Source organism: Palaemon carinicauda, chromosome 4 (assembly GCF_036898095.1).
Source record: "Palaemon carinicauda isolate YSFRI2023 chromosome 4, ASM3689809v2, whole genome shotgun sequence".
In the NCBI taxonomy this organism is placed as follows: Eukaryota; Metazoa; Arthropoda; class Malacostraca; order Decapoda; family Palaemonidae; genus Palaemon; species Palaemon carinicauda.
Window position 1 is genome coordinate 174241330 of NC_090728.1, and position 17821 is coordinate 174259150.

The 17821-nt window shown below is 48.9% G+C and overlaps 1 protein-coding gene across 1 annotated transcript in view; it reads left to right on the top strand.

Moving 5' to 3' along the window:
- The window catches only part of LOC137640203 (uncharacterized), a 129986-nt gene that overhangs the window by 12696 nt on the left and 99469 nt on the right, over positions 1 to 17821 (top strand). Inside the window, exon 2 of the mRNA XM_068372739.1 lies at positions 9551 to 9743. Coding sequence (XP_068228840.1) covers positions 9551 to 9743 — 193 coding nt within the window. The remainder of the gene's footprint in view (positions 1 to 9550; positions 9744 to 17821) is intronic.

Genomic DNA, 17821 nt, shown 5'->3' on the forward strand with positions numbered 1-17821 from the left:
GGATCTGGGCACAGGCAAGAAGATTCTTCCTTCTCCTTCTCGCCCGCGATCCCCTGCGCGCCATCGTGCGCACTCGCCTTCGCGCCATCGTGCGCACTCGCCTTCGCGCCCTTCTAGAGCTGGACGAGACGCTACACGCCCACGCGCTCACGGAAAGTCTCCTGCACGCGCCCACGAGCAGCCCCCGGTACGCTCCTCTACTCCTGTTGGGCCGGCGCCCCAGCTGTCTGCTCCAGACCACGCGCCCGCTCGATCTGTCGCCTGCGCGCAAGCATCCTTCAGCATGCCCGCGCACACGATCCTGCTCGCCGTAGGTCTCCTACGCGCCCACGCGCTATCTCTCCTGAGCACGATCGCCCTACGCGCCATCGCTCGCCAACGCGCCGACGCTCGCCTGCGCGCCATCACTCACCTGTGCGCCATCGCTCGCCAACGCTCGCCCCTACGGCGGCGCACACCCTCGCCCGCGCGCTCCTGCACCTTCATCTCCGTGCGCTCGCGCGAACCCGCGATTTGTCCATCGCGCGAGCACCAGTGCGACCCCAAGCCCGATTCTCGACGGGTTTCGCAGCGCGAGCAGCCGAGCAAGTCTCCAGGAGCGCCCACAACCAGGTCATCATATTCACGATTCCCTCCCCGCAAGCGCAGGACAGCGCGCTCGCAGGAGGAGGGAAAGTCTTCAGAGAGGTCTAGGCACCATTCTTCTTCCTCTTTTCAGGCAGGCCCTGTGGTGTCTACTCCAAAGGATCGCCCGATCCCCTTCTCTCCAGTGGGAGTCTCTTGACACTGCGTCCGTCAGTCGTCAGCCTTGGTTTGGGTCCCCTATCAGAGCCGTCGTCCAGGCTGTTTAGTCCGCCTTCGCTGATTTTGGCCTCAAACCAGCATCCCCACTGAAGAGGAAGAGAGGAGTAGAATTCGTGGTGACTTCTCCTAGGGTCAAACTGGCCCCCAAGAAGCCCGTAAGGAAGGCCCCTTCCCCCCCTCAGACATTCTCTCCTCCTGTGGACGAAGCTTTTCCGTCCTCAGGAGAATCTACCGAAGTGAGACCCTCTCCCACCGGACCAATGGGAGAGACTCCACCTCGAGTAGGAGAATTGTCGCGTATTGGGGCGGAGAAGAGTCCTCAGGCTTTTTTGCTGGAGTCCTGCATCCCTCCTAGAAGGGAACCGAAGGACTCGAAGACCGTCCCGAAGTCTTCTTCAAGGATTCGACCAGAGCCAGCGAGACCCCAGGAGAACGTCCACGTGTCCCCCCAAGTAGAGCAGTTAGGGACAGGAGACTTTGCTGCCAATTCACCAGGAGGAGAGCACGCCTTCTGGCAGGTCCTGACTTTGATGAGGCATCTCAACAAGTTCAAGGACCCCGAGACCGCCCCTCGTGAAGGCAAGGATACGGTCCTGGACCAAGTCTACGGCACTCAAAAACCCTCTAAGGCCAGCGTGGCTCTGCCTTGGTCCCAAGGGGTGAAGAGTGCCAGAGATAAGGTTGAGGGCCAGCTTGCGGAACTCGGCTCCTCCAGCCGTTCCTCTTCTGGTAACAAGCTCCCCCCACCTCCTCATGTGCAACAGAGGAGGTACTTCGAGATCATGGAGGAGCCTTGTTTAGCTCTTCCTCTTCACCACTCCGTGGAAGAGCTTACCAGGGGAGTCTCTCTTGAGAGACTCTCCAACCGGCAGGTGACATTCTCGGCAACGGAGATCCTAAGTCAGGAGAAGGTCGCAAAGTGTGCCATGCAGGCCACTTCGTGGCTGGATGTCTGGCTAGGGTCTCTGGGCATCCCGTTGCATTCTGAGGATCTTTCCAAGGAAAGCATCAGGAAGGCCCTGGAGACCTACCTTCTCTCGGGCACACGTACCATCGAGTTTCTGGCCCACCAAGTTTCGAACTTGTGGGCAAACTCGATCCTGAAACGACGTGATGCGGTGACCGAGAGGTTCCACGCGAAAGTCCCAGCCGTGGATGTCTGCAAGCTCAGACACTCTTCCATCCTAGGAAAGAGCCTGTTTGAGCCCAAGGATGTGGAACAGGCAGCTGAGAGGTGGAGGAAATCGAACCACGATTCTCTCCTCCAAAGGGCTCTTACATCTAAGCCCTACAAACCTCCAGCACCCCAACAACCTCGCCAGTCCAAGTCGACGAAACCGGCGCCGGCAGCAAAGACGGTGTCCAAACATCAGCCCTTTCCTGTCAAAGACAAGAAGGGCAGAAAGTCCTCCAGGGGAGGCAAGAATCCTAGAGGGAGCAACCGAGGCCGCAAACGCTAGGATTGGCAATACCCCTGCATGTCCACCAATGGAGGGATGCCTACAAAGTTGCGCGTTCAGGTGGCAGCAACTCGGGGCCGATTCCTGGACGATCTCCGTTATCAGTCAGGGATATCGCGTCCCGTTCATAACATCTCTTCCTCCCCTGACAGTGAATCCAGTGTCGTTGAGCTCCTATGCCATGGGATCGGTAAAGGGGCTAGCCCTTCGGGCAGAAGTCGAGACCATGCTCAAGAAGGATGCTCTCCAGGAGGTCGTCGACGGCTTCCCAGGCTTCTTCAGTCGACTCTTTCTTGTAAAGAAGGCGTCTGGAGGCTGGAGACCCGTCATCGACCTCTCAGCCCTGAACAAGTTTGTCAAACAAATTCCATTCAGCATTGAGACAGCAGACACGGTCAGACTTGCAGTGAGACCGCAAGACTTCATGTGTACACTGGATCTGAAGGACGCGTACTTCCAGATCCCAATCCATCCGTCTTCCAGGAAGTACTTGAGATTCAGCCTAGACAACAAGATCTACCAGTTCAAGGTGCTGTGTTTCGGTCTCTCCACAGCACCGCAGGTTTTCACCAGAGTGTTCACCCTAATATCTTCGTGGGCACACAGGATCGGCATCCGTCTCCACCGTTATCTGGACGACTGGCTGATCCTGGCAGACTCGGAGTCGACCCTTCTTCGACACCGAGACAAGCTTCTAGGACTTTGCCAAGATCTAGGGATCATGGTAAATCTCGAGAAGTCTTCTATGCTTCTATCTCAACGACTGGTATATCTAGGCATGATATTGGACACCAATCTCCACAAAGCCTTTCCATCAGACGACAGGATAGCAAGGCTGAGGAGGGTCGCAGATCCTTCCCTCAGACGAGAAGAGTTTCCAGCCCAATCGTGGTTATGTCTCCTAGGTCACCTTTCCTCCCTAGCCCGTCTGGTTCCAAACGGCCGCCTCAGGATGAGATCCCTGCAATGGCGACTCAAGTCCTGGTGGAATCAAAGCCACGATTCCCCGGACATCCTGGTCCCTATGGGTCCTACTGAACGGACGGACCTTCAGTGGTGGGTGACGGATGAAAACCTTCGAAAGGGAGGGGATCATCTCGTCCTCCCCCCGGATTTGATGCTGTTCTCGGACGCTTCAAAAGAAGGGTGGGGGGCCCACGTTCTGAACCACAGGATCTCAGGCCTATGGTCAGAATCAGAAAAGTACCTCCACATAATTCTGCTAGAAATGAAGGCCGTATATCTGGCACTTCAACAGTTCCAACGGATCCTGGCGGGACACTCCGTGGTGGTGATGAGCGACAACACCACGGTGGTGGCTTACATCAACAAGCAGGGAGGTACCTTTTCACAACAGCTATCCCATCTTGCAGTAGAGGTACTGAGATAGACCGAAGTCCACTCGATTCCACTATCGGCTCGCTTCATTCCGGGTAAGAGGAATGTGCTCGCCGACAGTCTGAGCAGAGCATCACAGATAGTGAGTACTGAGTGGTCTTTGGATCCTCTAGTAGCCAGCAAAGTCCTGACTTTGTGGGGTTCCCCGACGGTGGACCTTTTCGCGACAGCCTTGAACTTCAAGCTTCCGCTGTACTGTTCCCCAGTCCTGGACCCCAAGGCACTCTGGCAAGATGCCTTCCAACAACGGTGGGACAACATCGACGTCTGTGCCTTCCCACCGTTCTGTCTGATGAGAAGGGTGCTCAACAAGACCAGACTATCAGTCAACCTGTCGATGACCCTAAAAGCTCCGCTATGGCATCATGCAGAGTGGTTCCCGGACCTTCTGCAGCTCCTGACGGAACTCCCGAGAGAGCTTCCTCCACGACACAAGCTACTCAAGCAACCACACTGCAACATCTTCCACAAAGCCGTAGCATCGCTTCGGCTTCACGCCTGGAGACTATCCAGCATCTCCTCACAAAGAGAGGCTTTTCGCAACAAGTTGCGGAGAGGATATCTCGACACCTGCGAAAGTCATCTGCTACGCCTAAAGAGAATTCAGGTGGTAGCCTACCTGGATGACTGGCTGGTGTGGGCAGCATCCGTGGAAGAGTGCATGCAAGCCTCCAAGGAAGTGATCCAGTTCCTGGAACACTTAGGATTCAAGATCAACTTGGAAAAGTCTCGACTATCTCAAGCTCAAAAGTTCCAGTGGCTGGGCGTCCACTGGGACTTGCAATCACACTGCCTTTCCATTCCATCAAAGAAGAGGAAAGAGATAGCAGGATCTGTCAAAAGACTCCTTCAATCCGCCAGGATATCAAGAAGGCAACAGGAGAGAGTGTTGGGGTCCCTCTAGTTTGCCTCAGTGACAGATCAAGTATTGAGAGCACAATTAAAAGATGCATCAGGAGTTTGGAGAAAATACGCATCAAACGCTCGAAGAGATCTACAAAGACTGATACCAAATCGTCTGCGATCACTACTCAAGCCATGGTCGGAGGCCAAGAACCTAAAGAGCAAGATTACCTTTGCAACCACCTCCACCGTCAGTCACCGTTCACACGGATGCCTCAAAAGAGGGGTGGGGAGGTCACTCTCATCATCGGAAAGTCCAAGGAACCTGGTCTCCCCCTCCTCAAAACCTTCCACATCAATTTTCTGGAAGCCATGGCAGTTTTTCTCTCTCTGAAGAAACTGAAACTTCGCTGCTCACTCCACATCCGTCTGGTTGTAGACAGCGAAGTCGTAATGAGATGCCTAAACCGACAAGGCTCGAGATCGCCTCACATAAATCAAGTGATACTGGCCATCCTCTGACTAGCGGAGAAGAAGAGATGGCACTTGTCAGCAGTCCACCTTCAGGGGTTCCGCAATGTGACAGCGGACGCTCTATCCAGGATCAACCCGATAGAGTCAGAATGGTCCCTAGACGCAAGATCATTCTCCTTTATATTACGCAAAGTCCCAGGACTGCAGATAAACCTCTTCGCAACGAGCGACAACAAGAAGCTACCCCGGTACGTAGCCCCGTACGAGGATCCTCTAGCGGAAGCGATGGATGCAGTGTTCATAGATTGGAACAGCTGGTCCAAGATCTACCTATTCCCTCCAACCAACCTTCTGCTGAAAGTCCTCGACAAACTGAGATCCTTTCAAGGGACAGCAGCAATGGTGGCCCACAAGTGGCCCAACAGTGTTTGGTTCCCTCTGGTAACGGAACTACGCCTGAAGCTGATCCCGTTGCCGGACCCAGTTCTGACTCAGCAAGTGCAGATATTGACTGTCTCAGCTTCATCAGAGAAAACCCAGAACCTTCATCTCATGATTTTCTCGCCTTAGCGGTCAAGAAACGGTTAGGGATTTCTAGGGACAGTATTAACTTCTTAGAAGAATACAAGTCAAAGTCAACAAGAAGACAATATGAGTCTTCCTGGAAGAAATGGGTGGCCTTTGTCAAGGCGAAGAAACCTAAGGAGATTTCTACGGATTTCTGTTTGTCCTTCTTCATCCATCTTCATGAACAAGGTTTAGCAGCCTTACGTTTACTACATGTAAATCTGCCCTAGCCAGACCAATGTTTTATGCCTTCCAGGTAGACTTTTCTAATGAAATCTTCAACAAGATTCCTAAAGCCTGCGCTAAACTTCGGCCCGCAGCTCCTCCAAAGCCCATTTCATGGTCTTTGGATAAAGTTCTTCACTTAGCATCAACTCTGAACAATGAAGATTGCTCGCTGAAAGACTTGACTCAGGTGATATTCTTATTTGCACTAACCTCAGGAGCCAGCGTTAGCGAAATAGTGACCCTCTCGAGGGATGATGGCCACATTCAGTTCACAGACTGCGGAGAACTGAACCTCTTTCCGGACCCGACGTTTCTCGCCAAGAACGAGCTGCCCACTAAGAGATGGGGTTCCTGGAGAATCTGCCCTCTGAAGGAAGAAGCATTCCTCTGCCCAGTGGAATGCCTAAAGGTCTATGTAGAACTTCAGACTTTAAGGGAGGTCAGCTTTTCAGGGGAGAGACTTCTGGTTCAACGTTATCCTTGAAACAGATAAGGGCAAAAATCACCTATTTTATACGCAGAGCGGATCCAGACAGTACACCCGCAGGTCATCATCCGAGAAAAGTTGCCTCGTCTCTGAATTTCTTTCAGACAATGTCGTTTGAAAGCCTTCGTGCTTATACTGGATGGAAGTCATCCAGAGTATTCTTCAAACACTACGCGAAGCAATTACAGGAAATAAAATTTCATGTGGTGGCGGCAGGCAGTGTAATAAAACCTGCCGCTTAATTACTGCGAAGAACAGTGCACTATTTGGAACTTTTAGTGAAGGGTGTGCATGATAGACTCTCAAGGCATATCATGTTGAGTATTGTGTTTAGTGATGACACTATAGACTGTTCTATCTACACAGGTGACATTAAGCATAACAGACTAACACAAGTGCCAGGCATACTTATATGCACAGTGTTCCTATTAACAACAGAATACATAGTGAAATTTTCATATTTCCCATAGAGTGGCTGGTGTTTCCTTTTCAGGTGAAACTTATTTTATTTCTGTTATTACTGTTTATGCTTTTATGCAGAATTGTTCAGCGTAATATGTAATTGAATACAACTATGATTTCTATTTTTATTGTAATAAACAATAGAAGGAATCTTTGCGTCTCTTTCACCTCAAATATTCTAGATTAAGAATAAAGTCAGAGCATCCTTGATTCTATTAATATTTAAGAAAATATTGGGAACTAAGGTTACTACTGTTCCAAGCAAACAGGTAAGAACTGATTGTACTAAACTGTTCATCTTACTGATTTAAGGTTTCCTACACGTATATAAACCTGTCTGTCTCTTTAATAATCAGACTCGGGAGGTATCAGTAACCTACACAGATCAATACCATTTAAGTACAAACTATGCTTTACGTATATGATGACACTAATATACAAACTGTTTGCTAGATTGTTCCTTGAACTCACAATCCTCGTGTTTATTCCTAGAGCCTACCCAGACTCTTCTCTGTAGGGGGCAGGAAGCACTGACATATTTTATGATCAGTTGATTGATGTATAACGGTAACATCAAGTGTCTCTAGGTCCAGAAGACCAAAAAGAAAAAATTTATCTCGAGATAAACGGCACTATTGAAAATCCACAGATACATTAATGCTCTGGTAAACTTCCATCAGGACGACATGGCCTAAGCCCAAAAAACGGATTTTGAGCGAAGTGAAAAATCTATTTTTGGGTGAGGTAGCCATGTCGTCCTGATGGACCCACCCTCTTTTTGACAAAAGGATAATGAATCCCTCCCTATGGTACTGTATCTGCAACACCTACAAAGAATGGCTTGGTGGCGCCGCGCGGTGGCGATTTGGCGCACTATTTACAGTATGGTAGGAGCGTCGCCTTTTTAACGACTCTCCTATATTCTTGCCACTTATCCTCTCAAAGCGAAAGCGCTATTAGGGGTGTAGATAGCTATGAGACGTGTCAAGAATACATCCTCTGATATTACGCGATATCCCTTTTTAAATTTTAAGGGATATTCGCTCCAGGAGTTAGAATTCTGGATACCTTTGGTAAATTCTCTGGGATATATCACTGTAGTCAAATATACCTAGGAAGCTACTAATGAAGGAAATTCCATCAGGACGACATGGCTACCTCACCCAAAAATAGATTTTTCGCTTCGCTCGAAATCCATTTTCTCTTCTGCCATTAGATGTGGCAGTGTCAGCCCAGCTTAGGGCCTGACTGTGAAGAAGTTGGCAGCTCAGCCGGCGACGTTTTCGGCAGCAGACACAGGTAACAAGGAGGCGGTGTAGGACCCAAGGCTCAAGTCCTTTTCCATCCTCTTATGAGGTGTGGATCAAGAGAAGATGCTCTTGTGTCCCGCAAGGGCTCTGTGTTGCTATCTGGAAAGGACCCAACATCTCAGGCCTGAGTTTCATAGATTTTCATTAGCACTGGCAGATATAAGAAGGAGGTGTCAAGGAACAGTCTCTTTTTGGCTTCGTGTAAAAATCTGCAGAGCTTACTCATCGACTAATGAGAGAGTGTCGAAGCATCAGATAGGACCAAGATCACGAGGTTAGGGATGTTGGCCCCACCCTTGCTTTTCAGGAGGGCCAAGTGCTGAAGGATGGTGTCTGGAAGAGACAGACCATCCATAAGTCCCTTGACTGCTTTACAATTGGACCTGTATTGGCTGCTCAAGCTGTGTAATATATAGATGTAAGTCTGGATTGAATGGTAGTATAACTAGCCCTTCTCCTTCATTCTTCCCCCTGCTTGTGGACAAAGAGGTTGAAACGTTACGCGCGGGTAAGTCTTCATGTTACAGTACGTGGGGTAAGTTTCACTTCAGAGCATTATTCTTTAAGTTTAAAGAAGTATCTCTCCCTATCCCCCTGTAATGAGTGTGGGATGATGGATCTTATACCAACCCATTGATCATCATACTTGGTATTTTACTCCAACTGATGTTCACTTCAGGGTAAAGGGTTTTCCAGTCTTGATAAGGTACATGTATTCATGTACAACCTAGGTCCTATCAGTCTTTCATCCACATGAGAGACGGATTGAGGGTGGCAGTGGCCTTGGTTTTGCATCTCTACAGATAAAGTGTAGATCACTTCTAGGAAAGAAAATTGAACCCTCCAGTTTTGGTTTCAAGGGACTTCAGCCCACCAAGTAGTGAGTCTCCCTAATTAAAAACCAAGGGTTTGTATGATGCACAGGAACAAATAACAAATTTTTAAAGTAATTTGTATTTTTCCTAGCCATACAAACTTGAGTTCTTCAATCCAACTTTTCTCCTCAACCACCTCTCTCAGTCCTGGGTTAAAAGATCAAAAGTGAGGAATCTTTGACTGGAAATGGTGCGGAACTCCTCACCAGGTGAATAACAGTTTGTTATCCGATTTTGATAACTGATTCCAGCTGAAACAATCTCCCTAATTAAAGGATTTATGTTTGTATACTGAGGGAAAATGCAAGTTACTTTTAAAATTTGCTGTTTTGATATCATTATTTCCCTCTTAAAAAAATAGAGATAAATAAAAACAAAGTGGCTGTAAGTCTCTTGAGCTTGAGGGCTAAATAACGTAGTAAACATTAGGAAGGAGTTGCATATGTGTTAGTTAAGAATTAAAGCAATTTGAGAAGATTATTGATTTGAATGTCCTTAGCTTATCCAAAGTTTAAAGAGTTTTTTTCAATTTTGTTATTTAGGCTTAGAATTAATGATTTCCATAGCATTATTATCATTTCAGTTAAAAAACAGTTTATTTTGTGTGCTGTTTGCCTTTCTTGAAAACTTTATCTCCCACAGATTTCCATTCAGCCGGCCTGATGTGTTAAAACAATGGATTGCAAATATGAAAAGAGAATTTTGGACTCCTAGTAAGAGATCAGTTTTGTGCTCTGATCATTTTGAAAGCTCATGTTTTGACAAGACTGGATGTACAACAAGAATAAGGAGTGATGCAATTCCAACCATATTCACCCCACAGATCAGTCAGCAGGTGAATTATGTTATTCAAGTTTAATACAGTATGACACAATCTAGTATTAGTATAATTGGTTTGGAAAAGTGCTCATGCTGGAGTTAAAGTAATTTTATAATGAAGTGAAGTTTGTTGCTATGTGGATACAGAATGAGTCAATTAAATGGGGTTACTTCTGGCAAAGCCAGTTTAAGAATTATCAAGGGTCTGGCAGCCTGGTATGGTTGCTCATGGCTGATATCTCGCTCATCTTGTGGCTACTGAAGCGATCAAGACATCTGTTACTAGCCTCCAGTTTCCTTTGCTTTGTTTAATCGCTGTCTTTTTGTTCCGTAACTGACATACAAACCACGCTATTTAATAGGGGTATTACTTTCGGCGTAGCTGAAATGACGAGCCATTAGAATTTTAGCGAGGGTTTACTACCCCATTGCTAGTTAGCGGGGGTAGGGGAGGGTAGCTTGCTAACCCCTCCCCCCCCTCACACACACCTGTGCTTGAGCTCACTTTGCTCTCGGCTCGGATGGTAGACGGACGTGTCCTCTCTCATCCTCGCCTTGCTCTTGGCAGCCATTAATGCTTTTTTGCTTTTTCTTTGACAGGTTTGAGTGTGAAGTTGGCCTCTGCGATTATGCGCACCTGTCCTGGATTACCCGACCGCCCCTGCGGAACATTCATGTCGGCGGTCGAGACAGACCCTCACACCCTTTGCCCTTACTGTAGAGGCCAATGGTGTGATAGTGGTTAGAAGTGTGGTGAGTGTAGGGAGTGGTCTACCTCCTAGTGGGAGAGGTTTTTTTGGCGACGTAAGAAGAAGTCCAGGCGGGATATTTCTCCTTCGAAGTTTTCTTTGAAAGGAGAAAATACCAAGGACTCTTCTTCCGTTGCCCAAACCTCCTCCAAAGCTCCCGCTCGATCAGTCCCTTTCGAGAGACCGTCGAGTGGTAGCGTAGACCGTGGTTCTGTTTCCCAAACTCGGGGTTCGAGAGATGACGTTGCCTCCCCTAGCGAGGCAGCTCCACCTCTCCCCCCGGGGGAGGATATATCATTAACTAATTTGTTTCAGCTTTGGTCTTCCTTGGGGCTCGAGGGTTCGCCCTCCAAGGAAGCTCTACTTGACATCATCCGATTGGGTGCCGCTGTCAAGCAATTGCCGACTTTGGCAGAGGTTGATCCTCTGTCTATTGTCGACGTTGTGGTGTCAGAGGTATCCAATGCGGTATCTCCTAATAGCTCTGCCTCTTCACATCCCGCAGTAGCTGAAGGCTTAGTTTCTCCCGTTCCTGCTCAACCTACGAGGGAGAAACTAAGTCCAACAGTCTCTCCTGCCGGTGATTCTTTCCCCTCGAGGGAGTTCACATACAGAGACTCCTCTTCTCAGCAACCACGCCCCACCAAAACAACGGCAGCTAAGATAGTGGGGTCTAAGCCCTTTCCGGTCAAGGACAAGAAAGGCAATTAGTCCCTCAGGGGAGGGAAGAATCCTAGAAGGAGTAGCCGAGGCCGCAAACGCTAGGATTGCCAGTTCCCCTGCGTGTCCGCCAGTGGCGGGATACCTACAAGGTTGCGCAGACAGGTTGCGGCAACTCAGGGCCGTTTCCTGGACGATTTCCGTAATCAGTCAAGGATATCGCGTTCTGTTCACAACACCTCTACCTCCCCTGAGGACGAATCCGGTGTCATTTAATACCCTTGTCATGGGATCAACAAGGCGGCGAACTCTGTGGGCAGAGGTCCAGATTAAAGCATACTTCGGTCAGCATGGAGACCGCAGACACAGTTAGTCTGACAGTAAACCGCTAGACTTCTTGTGTATTCTGGACCTGAAGACCATGTACTTCCAGATCCCAGTCCATCCGTCTTCAAGGAAGTACTTAGGATTCAGCATAGACTACAAGGAGTTCCAGTTTAAGGTGCCGTGTTTCGGTCTCTCCACAGCACCACAGGGTTTCACCGGACTGTTCACCATAATCTCATCATGGGCACTCAGGATCGGCTTCCGTCTCCTCCATTATCTGGATGACTGCCTGATCCTAGCAGACTCGGTGTCATTCCCTCTTTGACACCGAGACAAACTTCTACGACTTTGCCAGGATCTAAGGATCATGGTAAGTCTCGAGAAGTCCGTTCTGCTGCCCGATCAATGACTGGTTCATCTAGGCATGATTATAGACACCAATCTCCATAACGCCTTTCCATCAGACGACAGGATAGCAAGGCTGAGAAGAGTCGCAAGCCCTTTCCTCAGACGAGAAGAGCTTCCAACCCAATCGTGGTTACGTCTCCTCGGTCACCTTTCACCCTTGGCTCGTCTAGTTCTCTATGGTCGCCTCAGGATGAGGTCTCTCCAAGGGCGACTCATGTCCTGGTGGAATCAAGGCTGCGATTCCCCGGACACCATGACCCCTATGGATCCTGTGGAACAGACGAATCGCCAGTGGTGGGTGACAAGCAAGAACCTACGAAGGAAAGTGGATCTTCTCATTCCTTCCTCCGGGTTGGATGCTGTTTTTGGACACCTCAAAGGAAGGGGGGGGGGGGGGGGGCACGTTCTGTACCACAGGACCTCAGGCCTGTGGTCAGAATCGGAAAAGTGCCTCCATATAAATCTGCTAGAGATGAAGGCCATCTTCCTGGCCCTTCAACAGTTCCAACAAGGACCTGGCGGATCACTCTGTGGTGTGATGAGCTACTTCACCACAGTAGTGGCTTACATCAACAAGCAAGGAGGTACCTTTTCAAGCAGCTATCCCATCTCTCAGTAGAGATACTGAGATGACCGAAGTCCACTCGATTCCTCTATCGGCTCGCTTCTTGCCAGACAAAGGGAATGTACTCGCCGACGGTCGAAGCAGAGCTTCTCAGATAATGAGTACCGGGTGGTCCTCGGATCATCCAGTAGCCAACAAAGTCCTGACTTTGTAGGGTTACCCAACTGTGGATCGGTTCGCTACAGCGCTGACCTTCAAGCTCCCGCTGTATTGCCCCCCCAGTCCCAGATCCCAAGGCACTCTGGCAAGATGCCTCCCAACAACGGTGGGACAGCACCGATGTGTAAGCTTTTCCCTCATTCTGTCTGATGAGGAGGATGCTCAACAAGACCAGAATATCGGTCAATCTCTCGATGACCCTTTTGTGGCTCATCACGCGGAATGGTTTCCGGACCTTCCGCAATTCCTAACTGAACTTCCGAGAGAACTCCCTTTACGGCACAACCTACTCAAACAGCCACATGCCAACATCTTTGACAAAGCCGTAGCTTCGCTTCGATTTCAAGCCTGGAGACTATCCAGCATCTCCTCGCTAAGAGAGGATTGTCGCAACGAGTTGCGAATGGGACGTCTGTACACCTGCGTAGATCATCCGCAGGGGTCTACCAGGCAAAGTGGCAAGTTCCTGTAGTTGGAATCGTGAGGGGTATCTCTCCACTCGATACCACTATTCCAGCAATAGCGGAGTTCTTCGTATATTTGCGGGAAGAATGCGCCTTTCAGTCTCGGCAATGAAAGGCTATCGCTCAGCCTTAAGTCTAGCCCTCAGGCTCAAAGGACTGGATATTTCTCCCTCGCTGGAACTTTCCCTACTCAGACGAGGATATGATCTTACCTGCCCTCAGTCGGAAGTGAGACCTCCTCCATGGAATATGGTTCGAGTTCTCAGGCCTCTTAAGAGACCTCCCTACGAACCATTTCACCAGGCTTCAGATCTCCACCTAACTTGGAAGGCGGTGTTCCTACTAGCATTGGCCTTGGCCAAGCGAGTCAGTGAACTTCATGGTCTCTCGTTGACATCGCCCATGCAAGGGGATGAGGGGAGGTAACGTTCATATTCATCTCTGAATTTGTGGCTAAGACACAGAATCCGGGAGTGCCGGATCTTCGATTCGACTCTTTCCGGATTTCGAGTCTTCGTTCTGTAACAGATGACCCAGACCTTCCCCTACTGTGTCCAGTAAGGAGTCCAAGGTTATCTCAAAGAACGGTTGCATTTGTCCCCAAGTGCAAGCTTTGTTTGTGAGCACTGGGAGAACAAAGAGGAGGGTCACCAAGAATACCATCTCGGCATGGATTCATAGGGCGATCCATCTGTCCCTGAATCCTGACCCTCCTACGTCATGTCACCTTAGAGCGCATGATGTCAGGGGCGTAGCTATGCCCCTGGCCTTCAAGAAGAACTTCTTAGTGACGCAGGTTCAACAAGCAGGAGTGTGAAAGCGTCAGACGACCTTCACAGCCCACTACCTGCAAGACGTGACCCACAGGATGCTCGATACGTTCTCTATCGGCTCTGTGGTGGCTGCACAACAGCTGGTTTAAACCTCAGGCTCCTTAATGGACAAGTAGCAGAGGGTTGAGGGCATTGTTACCTGGTTTTAGTCTGCATGAAAGAGAAGTTATGTCTGGCCCATATTCTTTTCTTCATCCTCCCTTCTCTTGGGGAAAGCAGCTTCCTGGGTTCTCTCCACAGCTGACCTCAAACCACTGCGGGTAAACCATGCTTCCTTGTGTTCCTAGTATTAAGTTAATACTGTCACGTCCCCATACCCTGACGAGGTGGTATTGGGAAAGTATTAGCCTAAAGTTTTCCATCTAAAGAACTTCAGGTCAACTTCCTAGGACGAGTCACACCTAATCCTTCACACACAGCTTATTTAGGCTGCAGCCCTTGCATAGCAAGGTGCGAGCGAGGTGCAGGGACTCTTTATTGTTGAGTGCTGACACACTCAGATAATGAGTCCCCGGGCAAAAGCCAAAAGCCAGTATGGCTGGGACTTATTCCACCCTTCCTAAGGGTTAAGTCACCCACTTTAAATAGCGTGGTTTGTATTCCAGTTACAGAACAAATGACAAATTCGGAGATAATTTGTATTTTTCCTAACTATACAAACCCTAGCTATTTAATCAAACTTGCCCGCCAGCCCTGTCCCCCATGAAGTCCTACCTCTAAGCAAAGTGAGCTTACCACACAGGTGTGTGAGGGGGGAGGGTAGCTAACTACCCTCCCTACTCCATGCTAACTAGCGGTGGGGTAGTAAACCCTCGTTAAAATTTTAATGGCTCGTCCTTTCAGCTATGCCGAAAGTAATACCCACTTTAAATAGCTAAGGTCTGTATAGTTAGGAAAAATACAAATTATCTCCGAATTTGTCATTTTTCAATGTTTTTACCTGGGGTTTTGCACGCATTAGCTATTCTATTGCCTACCATACGATACCAACTCCGGAATGGATTAATGTCGTATGGCGGGGGTCTACTGTACTGTATTGCTGAGGAAAAGGTCAAATTAATTGAGGAAAAGAAAATATAGAACTAAAAAAGTATTTCTTCCGGCGTAGATATAAACCCTCCGCTATTTATAGGGTATACTTTTGGCATAGCTGAAAGACGAGCCATGATAGTTTTAGTGAGGGATAACTACCCCATCTGCTAGTTAGCGGGTGGTGGGTGGGGTAGACTGGCTACCCCGCTCACTCATACATCTCGGCTGAGTAACCACTTTACTTTACGGCTCGGTAGAGGACGGACATGCTGCCTTTCTCTCCCGCAAAGACTTGCCTTGATTTTTTTCTCTTGTGTGTGTTTTCATTTATCTCATATATGAGTATATATGTATAAAGGGAAATATACGTTTATGTTCTTAGATACTTGTAACTTTAATCACTGTTGACAACGTATCCAACTGCCTCTGCCGTAAAGGAGTTGTCGTTGCCGCCCTACCCTGCGCTGATGGTCGGCAGGTTCTCAACACTGACGTGTGTTTGTTTCATTACTGAATTAAGGCGTATAACAGTTCAGCTCCCTTTCGAGGAATTATCTTACAAGGAAGGTGACTTATTCCCCGAATAGTGTATGTTGTGCAGCGGAACATGAATTGTACTTGATCACAACTTTCTTTTTCACAGGTAGCAGCGACGTAGAAAAGATTGATTGCTACGGCCACCCTGTGGGTTATCCTGCACTCCATGTGGTAGCTTGTGAGCTGCCCACATTACGAGGTAGCATTCGCTGTCAACCTTCAATTTGATGTTCCTCCTTCGAGGGGAACTACTCTCTCTCTCTCTCTCTCTCTCTCTCTCTCTCTCTCTCTCTCTCTCTCTCTCTCGCGAGAGAGAAATTTTTATGCCTACGCTTTTTTTCCATAGAGCTGGGAGAAAGCTTGCCTTAGGCTATGTCCTCCTTCGGGAGGACTTCTCTCTCGTTCGCGAGAGAGAGATTATTACGCCTATGCTTTTTTCCCATAGAGCTGGGAGAAAGCTTGTCTTAGGTGATGTCCCTCTTCAGGAAGACTTCCCTCTCATTCGGGGGAGAGATATTATTAAGCCTACGCTTTTTTCCCATAGAGCTGGGAGAAAGCTTGTCCTAGGCGATGCCCTTCTTCGGGAGGACTTCTCCCTTGTTCGCGAGAGAGATATTTTACGCCTACGCTTTATTCCCGTAGAGCTGGGAGAAAGCTTGTCCTAGGTGATGCCCTTCTTCGGGAGGACTTCTCCCTTGTTCGCGAGAGAGATATTTTACGCCTACGCTTTATTCCCGTAGGGCTGGGAGAAAGCTTGTCCTAGGCGATGCCCTTCTTCGGGAGGACTTCTCCCTTGTTCGCGAGAGAGATATTTTACGCCTACGCTTTATTCCCGTAGAGCTGGGAGAAAGCTTGTCTTAGGCGATCTCCTTTGGGAGAACTTCCCTCTCGTTTGCGAGAAATAACTTGTAGGAGTTTGCGGATTCACCAGGGGCGGTGGCAGAGCTTTCTCCGAAGCAGGTTACCTCTTCGAGGGAACGAGTCTCTCGTTCTCGAGAGAAGACCGCCTCTAGGCATTGGCGGTCCCCCGTTACACTTATGGTTCTCCTTCAGGGGCGGAGCGAGAGCCTATCTTAAGCGACGTTCTCCTTCGGGAGAACAAACCTCCCCTGCGGAGGTATCTTTGAACCTGCTGGTTCTCCTTGATCCTTCAGGGTCTCGTTACGATCACCCATTGGGCTGGCGTGATCGTGACCCTTCGGGCTCTCATCATGTTGATCCTGCGGGTTCTCATGACAGTAGGAGTCCTTCGGGACTCCGCTCGAAACTTTCAGGTTTCAGTTACGCTGAACCTTCGAGCTCTCGTAACGATGGTAATGTTGAACCTTTGGGAACTTGTACCATCAATCACGCTAACCTTTCGGGGTCTCGTGACAGAGGAACCTCGGTTCCTCATTACGCTGACCCTTAGGGGTCTCGTAACATTAGTTACGCAGTACCCTTGGGCTCTCGTAACTTTAGTCACTCAGACACTTCGGTGATTTGTGACAGGGGAACTTCGGTTTCTCGTTATGCTGACCCTTCGGGGTCTCGTAACATTAGTTACGCTGAACCCTTGGGCTCTTGTAACTTTAGTCATTGACACATCGATGTTTTGTGACAGGGAAACTTCGGTTTCTCGTTATGCTGACCCTTCGGGGTCTCGTAACATCAGTTACGCTGAATCCTTGGGCTCTCGTAACTTTAGTCACTCTGACACTTCTGTGTTTTGTGACTGGAAAACTTCTGTTTCTGCTTACGGTGACCCTTCGGGGTCTCGTAACATTAGCTACGCAGAACCCTTGGGCTCTCGTAACTTTAGTCACTCTGCCACTTCCGTGTTTTGTGACAGGGAAACTTCAGTTTCTCGTTGCGCTGACTCTTTGGGGTATCGCAACACAGGCTATGTTAGGCCTTTGGTCTCTCGCGCCCTTAGTCACGCTGATCCTTCGGGGTCTCGTGACAGAGAAACTTCCTTTTCTCATTTGCGCTGACCCTTTGGGGTCTCACAACGCAGTTCACGCTGAATCTTTGGGTTCTCGTGATCATAGTCATACTTATATGACAGAGTTTGCGGACTCTCGTTGTCCTTACGGTGACCCGTCGGGGTCTCGTAACATTAGCTACGCAGAACCCTTGGGCTCTCGTAACTTTAGTCACTCTGACACTTCCGTGTTTTGTGACAGGGAAACTTCAGTTTCTTGTTGCGCTGACTCTTTGGGGTCTCGCAACACAGGCTACGTTAGGCCTTTGGTCTCTCGCGCCCTTAGTCACGCTGATCCTTCGGGGTCTCGTGACAGAGAAACTTCCTTTTCTCATTT